This window comes from Ranitomeya imitator, chromosome 5, assembly GCF_032444005.1.
Source record: "Ranitomeya imitator isolate aRanImi1 chromosome 5, aRanImi1.pri, whole genome shotgun sequence".
In the NCBI taxonomy this organism is placed as follows: domain Eukaryota; kingdom Metazoa; phylum Chordata; class Amphibia; order Anura; family Dendrobatidae; genus Ranitomeya; species Ranitomeya imitator.
This window is the reverse complement of record NC_091286.1, coordinates 681973934-681982328: the sequence shown is the minus strand read 5'-3', so window position 1 is coordinate 681982328 and position 8395 is coordinate 681973934. Positions and strand designations below refer to the sequence as shown.

General features: G+C 43.6%; 1 protein-coding gene across 2 annotated transcripts in view; it reads right to left on the bottom strand.

Moving 5' to 3' along the window:
• Nucleotides 1–996: 996 nt before the first annotated feature.
• Nucleotides 997–8395, bottom strand: part of FAM167A (family with sequence similarity 167 member A) — a 54930-nt gene continuing 47531 nt past the window's right edge. For both annotated transcript variants that reach the window (XM_069728376.1, XM_069728377.1), the window contains exon 3: nt 997–3491. In XM_069728376.1, coding sequence (XP_069584477.1) covers nt 3228–3491 — 264 coding nt within the window. In that variant the 3' untranslated portion in view covers nt 997–3227. The remainder of the gene's footprint in view (nt 3492–8395) is intronic.

The window sequence follows — 8395 nt, the reverse complement described above, 5'->3', positions numbered from 1 at the left end:
TCTGCTCTCCAGGACCTCTGCTACCCATCTGCTTTTTCTAGGACCTCTGCTACCTGTCTGAGGCCATCAGGACATCCGTTACCTATCAGCAGTCTCCAGAACCTTTGCTACCTGTCGGCAGCCTGCAGGACCGCTGCTACCCATCTGCGGTCTCCAGGAGTTCTGCTACGTGTCTGTAAGAGGGTGGTGCTGTTATGGACAATAAGAAACACACTGTCACTTTAAGAGGCTGCATCCCCTTGTCTGGTGTGATGGTATGTTCTGCTGTTCTTCCCTGCTCTTATCTTTGCTATGAACTAGTCGGGGCTGTGTGCAGGGGTGGAGCTGAAGCAGCCTGTGGAGGGAAAGTTTCAGAGGGAACTGAGAGAACTTTGTGCTGGTCTGTCTGCAAGGAAGAGTCGTTGGCTGCAAGAAAGATTACACAGCTTGAGACGAACTGCGCTTGTTAAAATAGACTTTCCTGGTTACAGCAAAGGGTGGCTGTTCTGTGCTGGTTTGTGAAGCCACGAAGATACTGAGAAGGGGACTTACGGTTTCCAGGAGCAAGGAGAAGACCACGCTTTGCAGAGCTGACAGGAATCCGTGCGCACCACCGTTTTGGACTTCGGGGGCCCCCTGGGACTGGACCTGTGTCCCCAACATCACCGTGAGTTGTTCCTGTTTGGTGCACCTGTTAGGGCCTAGTGCAGGCTTCAGTAGTTAGAGCACGGTAGCCGTGTGGCCTGCGTAGTAAAGGCCAGGGAGGTTATATGCAGAGTAGCATCGATATTTGTTTTATTGTGTAAAGTTGCTTGTGAGACAGATTCTGAGTTTGTAATTGTTGAAGCATGGTGCTATTTTACAGACAAGATTACTCATGTGCATTATCTTTTGCTATTGTAAACCCCTGTTTGCACCTTCCTTGTCCCTTCCATTCCCTGTCTCCCAATAAATCTATCCTTCAGGTTTATGCAACGAGAGAGTAAATTTATGGAGAGACTTGCAAAAACGAGATAGTCCGTTATCACTTTCCATTTATTCTGAACGTACCAAAGCTTTATTTTCTCACAAAGAAAGAAACATTTCTGCCCACTTTCATAAACCATTATTAAAAATTATTTTTGTGCATCAATCATTAAAACGCACTTTGGAATTAACAATTACATAAAAATTAGCAAAAAAAAGGCCACGTAGAAAAGGAAACGTCCGGATTATAGGAATATGCAATCAGAATGATTCAATTCAACAAATGGATCACACATTGGAACAGAAAAGGCATCAGTCGGCATTGTTAGCTATTATGGTAAGTGTTGGCGCCGCGTTATAATATTAGGGATCCGCTACGTAGGTGATGTTCTGATGTGTCCTGTGACAATTCCGGAGGATACCGCAGGAAGCTTTGTTGCCGAGGACTCTTTAATTGCTATTACAAGGTGCTGCCGATTCAATGTTTCACAGTAAACTTAACTCTTTATTATCCTTATCACTTATGAGTTACTGGGTAAACCTCATGTACAGTTTATTTTAAAGGGTCAGATCTTGTCAGATAGTCCTTTTGAAAACAAGCACTTTTGCAATTTTCTGTTTATTAAAATATTCAGCCACTCTTGAGATATTAACACTTCTTTTCTTTTGTTTATATCTTGTTGCCTTGGAAACCGACCACGACCGTAAGAGCTTGTGCTGTTTACAAGCCGGTCAGGATCGCTGGAAAGCACTATTACGTTCAAATCCCGGCCAACTTCAGTGCAGTGCTTACAAACTAAACAGCAGCGGTGGTCGGTCTCCTAGGCAACCAGCTGTAAACAAAAGAAAGTGTTTATTAAAATTTGCAGCCGTTCTAGAGATACTGAGGCTTTTCTTTTGTTTACAACTCGACTAGGAGACTGACCACCGCTGCCGTCTAGTTTGTAAGCACTGCGCTGAAGCTGGCCAGGATTAGGAGGTAACAGTGTGCTCCAGCGATACTGACAGGCTTCAAGGCCTTACAGTGGTGGTCGGTCTCCATGGCAACAAGATGTAAACAAAAGAAAAGTGTTAATATCTCAAGAGCGGTGGAATATTTTAATAAACAGTAAATTGCAAAAGTGCTTGTATTTAATAGGACTATCTGACAATGTCCCTCTATGAGGATGGGACGAACCCTTTAAGGCCTTAAAGTGTTTATGTTACCATACCTCATGCTCTAGTCACATTCCAAGCTGCTGTCAGAAATAAATTGCATTGTGGGAGATATATATTTTTTAATCTACATCTTACTATAATGTGAAAGAAAATATACTCCACTGATCCAGCAGGGAGCAGAGTAGAAATGCGAGATGTTCCATCTGCAGCATGAACAGGAAGCCAGAAGAAATTTGTATGCAGCTCTGGATGTGATTGGAGTATGAGACACGATGTAAAATCAGTGCAAGCCTAAAGTACTGTATTTGTTATTGATTATTTTTATGGGTCATGCAATGAGACCCTTGGAACGCAATGTCTTGTTTTTTTTTTTCCCAGAGGCAAATGACGACAAGTCTCATCTGTACTTTCCCTAAATTTCCCACCTTGTATAAATAATTTTGGCAGGGGCTATGTGAGTGGGTAGCTTTGGCCATGATGGAAGATCTCTTTCTGATGCTGCTTCACCCAGATCACTTGTCCTGTAAATGATCTGCAAAGTGTGAAAAATCCCCAATAATTGCGCCCCCTTTTTTTGGTTGCCTTAGGCTGCCACCTATTCTGCCCGTCCCTTGTCCCAATTCCGAAAATACTCAGTTTCTTCCAAAAAATATCTAATAATGACGTAAATTATAACAGCTAAGAAGTGGAACCTCGCCTCCGTGTACACTCCAATACAGAAATTATCAGAATACACCCACAATTTTTAGAGCCCACTGAATGTTATTATGTGAGCTCCATATATGCTTGGAAATAATTGCAGTATTGTGCTGACTGTTTCCTTACAGCAATACTGACTGTTTCCATATCCCCATATTCTATACTGCATGTCCTTTCTGCTTCGCCCCTGTAGGTGTATTACAAAACACTGGTTATGTCTAGTAGTAGTAATGCACATGATGAAAGTCTCTAGTGTAGGAACGGACATTGCGTTGTATGTTCTTCTCATGCATCGCTGCAGAAGACCCCGCCCTGTCCATTCCGTCGGGTGGCGTGATAAGCTGGTACTAGTATAAGGCAGCAGAACACTATGGATATTATTGGGAGGTTTTACGTTGAAACCTCCTGGATAGTTTTGGAAAATTCTAACAGAGGGAAAACCTCCTGGAGTTGATGTTCATTTTGGTAACCCCAATAAGTTTGAGGGGCGTAGAAAGGCCAAATGAAGACATCATAGGGAAGTCACATAAGAGGTCGGAGAGCTCATCCCTTTCCTCCAGTTCGTAGGTGGCATCGTTCAGCATCCGGCGGTGGAGGTGACAGGTCTGCTCGATCTTCAGCTTGTTAATGTCACTGCGGAGCCTCATGAGCTGCCGAGCCAACTGCTGGTCCTGAAGACGCATCTCTGTCTAACATAAAGGAAAATATATTAATATGGGAGGAATAAGTTTTCTAATATATATTATTTTGCATCTACAGTTAGGTCCATATATATTTGGACAGAGACAACATTTTTCTAATTTTGGTTATAGACATTACCACAATGAATTTTAAACAAAACAATTCAGATGCAGTTGAAGTTCAGACTTTCAGCTTTCATTTGAGGGTATCCACATTAAAATTGGATGAAGGGTTTAGGAGTTTCAGCTCTTTAACATGTGCCACCCTGTTTTTAAAGGGACCAAAAGTAATTGGACAATTGACTCTAAGGCTATTTCATGGACAGGTGAGGGCAATCCCTTCGTTATGTCATTCTCAATTAAGCAGATAAAAGGCCTGGAGTTGATTTGAGGTGTGGTGCTTGCATTTGGAAGGTTTTGCTGTGAAGTAAACATGCGGTCAAAGGAGCTCTCCATGCAGGTGAAACAAGCCATCCTTAAGCTTCGAAAACAGAAAAAACCCATCCGAGAAATTGCTGCAATATTAGGAGGGGCAAAATCTACAGTTTGGTACATCCTGAGAAAGAAAGAAAGCACTGGTGAACTCATCAATGCAAAAAGACCTGGGCGCCCACAGAAGACAACAGTGGTGGATGATCGCAAAATAATCTCCATAGTGAAGAGAAACCCCTTCACAACAGCCAACCAAGTGACCAACACTCTCCAGGAGGTCGGCGTATCAATATCCAAATCTACCATAAAGAGAAGACTGCATGAAAGTAAATACAGAGGGTTCACTGCACGGTGCAGCCACTCATAAGCATCAAGAAGAGAAAGGCTAAAAAACATCTAAAAAAGCCGCACAGTTCTGGAAGAACATTCTATGGACAGATGACACCAAGATCAACCTCTACCAGAATGATGGAAAGAGAAAAGTATGGTGAAGGCGTGGTACAGCTCATGATCCAAAGCATACCACATCATCTGTAACACCCGGCGGAGGCAGTGTGATGGCGCGGGCATGCATGGCTGCCAGTGGCACTGGGTCACTAGTGTTTATGGATGATGTGACACAGGACAGAAGCAGCCGAATGAATTCTGAGGTCTTCAGAGCCGCCATACTGTGTGCTCAGATCCTGCCAAATGCAGCCAAACTGATTGATCGTCGTTTCATACTACAGATGGACATTGACCCAAAACATAAAGCCAAAGCAACCCAGGAGTTTATTAAAGCAAAGAAGTGGAATATTCTGGAATGGCAAAGTCAGTCACCTGATCTCAACCCAATTGAGCAGCGTTTCACTTGTTAAAGACTAAACTTCAGACAGAAAGGCCCAAAACAAACAGCAACTGAAAACCACCGCAGTGAAGGCCTGGCAGAGCATCAAAAAGGAGGAATCACAGCGTCTGGTGATGTCCATGGGTTCAAGACTTCAGGTAGTCATTGCCAACAAAAGGTTTTCAAAAAAGTACTAAAAATGAACTCTTTATTTAAAATTATTTAATCTGTCAAATTACTTTTGGTCCCTTTAAAAACAGGGTGGCACATGTTAAGGAGCTGAAACTCCTAAACCCTTCATCCAATTTTAATGTGGATACCCTCAAATGAAAGCTGAAAGTCTGAACTTCAACTGCATCTGAATTGTTTGGTTTAAAATTCATAGTGGTAATGTCTAGAACCAAAATTAGAAAAATGTTGTCTCTGTCCAAATATATATATGGACATCTATAATATAACGCTGGGAGCGTCACTCTGTCCAAAGCCTTTATAGACTGCGCAGGCGCAAGCGCTGGCGCAGTCTGGCCCCCACAGAGTGACGCTCCCAGGAGATCGTGGTATGCGTAAACACTGAACGCATACTGCGATCTCCACCGGAGAGTCAGGGACCGCCAGGAGGGTAAGTATATTCACCTTTCCCCGTTCCAGCGCTGCGTGTGGCTCCGTCTCCCGGCTCCTCTGCTGTGACAGTTCAGAGGGCGCGATGACGTGCTTAATGCGCGCCGGCGCCGCCCTCTGACTTACCAGTCACAGGCAGAGGAGCCGGAGTGTGTCTTCAAGAAAATGGCGCCGGAAAGCGCGGACTGCGCAGGCACCGATAACTGCTGCCGGAATCGGCGCCTGCGCAGTCCGCGCTTTCCGGTGCCATTTTCTTGAAGACACACCTGCAGTGGAGCTGGACGATAGGTGAGTATGGTTTTTTTTTTTATATGGCAGCAGCATACGGGGGCATACACACTGGAGCGTCTTATGGGGGGCATAGCATACAATGGTGGCGCAGGATGGGAGCAGCACATGACAGAACGGGGGCAGAATGGCAGCAGCACATGACAGAACGGGCGCAGGATGGCAGCAGCACATGACAGAACGGGCGCAGGATGGGAGCAGCACATGACAGAACGGGGGTGCAGGATGGGAGCAGCACATGACAGGATGGGGATGCAGGATGGAGCAGCACACGACAGAATGGGGGCGCAGGATGGAGCAGCACATGTCAGGATGGGGATGCAGGATGGAGCAGCACATGATAGAATGGGGCGCAGGATGGGAGCAGCACATGACAGGATGGGGGCGCAGGATGGGAGCAGCACATGACAGGATGGGGACGCAGGATGGAGCAGCACATACCAGGATGGAGACCATATACCAATATAAATGCTCGCCACCCGGGCGTAGAACGGGTTCAATAGCTAGTAACTGTATAATGGTAGATCACCAGCAATATTCCACCACATTCCTTTGTTTCATCCCAGCTCAGTTACTTCCATACATTTTCCCCGTTCATTATGGGCAGCTTTATCATGTGACATCCAGTCTGACAACCAGTCCAGCACAAGGACTTATTTATCATGTGACCTCCAGTCTGACAACCAGTCCAGCACAAGGACTTAGGCAGGAAGTCAGTCTCTCACTTCCTGTGAACTACAGGATGACATCATCACCTAGTATATCCCTCCTGGAATCTCCCAGACCCCTCCCCAGCCAGGAAAAATAGCAAAAAATCATCCTGTCAGAGTCATTAATACCAATTTGATCATTGTGTTTATCTATTGATGAAAAAAACTGTTAAAAGCAACATATAACAAAGACAAATTGAAAATGGAAGTAGGCAAAAAGTCCCCCAAATTCCAACGTATTGTAAACAGAAGATGTGATACAAAAATGAGAAGATGGCTAACTCATATTGACCCAGATAACTCTCCTCATTGTTGTTTGCCTGTAAATCTATTCCACATTTTTTGGAGCTTCCCAAAAATAAAACATATTTGGAACCAGGTGTCACTACACATAGACACGTTACTTAACAGGCATTTTCAGATCACCCCACAAACCGCTCTTCTCTCAATTGACTTAGAAGAACTTGATCCTTCCGTCCGCTTTGCAATTACACATATTTTTTTAGTAGTTAAAAATTCTTTGGCTTCGTATTGGAAACTCCCAGAAGTTCTTAAATCTCCAGAAATCTTGGAAAATATTTATTTGCACAGCTCATTGGAACAAAGATTTGCCATTATTACAAAATACTCCAAGAAATGGGATACTTGGAATACGCTATTTAAGAACTCTTACATTTTAAGATATTTGATGGCAACTTTACTTGGACTTTACATTTTCGTTCGATATCTGGTTGATTGACATTACAAGAAGATTTGGTTTCTGCTTACCGTAATTCTTCTATACTCAAACATAATAATAGCTTAAACTAATAATATTATATCGGTACTGCTTTAATCTATATTAAATGCCAAATCTTGATGCTTTCTCTTACATTCTGTATTGGTAGAGTTTTCTAATGTTTTGTTCTTTCTTTTAAATTCCCTAAGTTTTTTCCCCTTTTTTCCTTGTTTATTTGTATTTCCCCCCATTTAAAATGTTAACATTTTAACCCCTTTCTGACATCGGACGTACTATCCCGTCGAGGTGGGGTGGGCCCCTATGACCACCGACGGGATAGTACGTCCAGCGCGATCGGCGGCGCTCACGCAGCTGACATCCGGCACTGTGTGCCAGGAGCAGTCACAGACCGCCCCCGGCACATTAACCCCTGGCACACCGCGATCAAAGATGATCCCTGCGGGCTTCCCAGAGCCCCCCGCAGCAACGCGATGTGATCGTGTTGCTGCGAGAGACTGCATACCTCCCTCCCTGCTCCAGGCCCGGATCCAAGATGGCCGCGGATCCGGGTCCTGCAGGGAGGGAGGTGGCTTCACAGAGCCTGCTCAGAGCAGGCACTGTGAAGCCTGCAGTGCTGTAAGTCAGATCAGTGATCTGACAGAGTGCTGTGCAAACTGTCAGATCACCGATCTGTGATGTCCCCCCTGGGACAAAGTAAAAAAGTTTTAAAAAAATTTCCAAATGTGTAAGAAAAAATAAAAAAAAATATTCCTAAATATTGAAAAAAAAAAAAAAATTATTCCCATAAATACATTTCTTTATCTAAATAAAAAAAAAAAACAATAAAAGTACACATATTTAGTATCGCCGCGTCCGTAACGGCCCGACCTATAAAACTGGCCCACTAGTTAACCCCTTCAGTAAACACCGTAAGAAAAAAAAAAAAAACGAGGCAAAAAACAACGCTTTATTATCATACCGCCGAACAAAAAGTGGAATAACACGCGATCAAAAAGACAGATATAAATAACCATGGTACCGCTGAAAACGTCATCTTGTCCCGCAAAAAACGAGCCACTATACAGCATCATCAGCAAAAAAATAAAAAAGTTATAGTCCTGAGAATAAAGCGATGCAAAAATAATTATTTTTTCTATAAAATAGTTTTTATCGTATAAAAGCGCCAAAACATAGAAAAAGATATAGATGAGGTATCGCTGTAATCATACTGACCCGAAGAATAAAACTGCTTTATCCATTTTACCAAACGCGGAACGGTATAAATGCCTCCCCCAAAAGAAATTCATGAATAGCTGGTTTT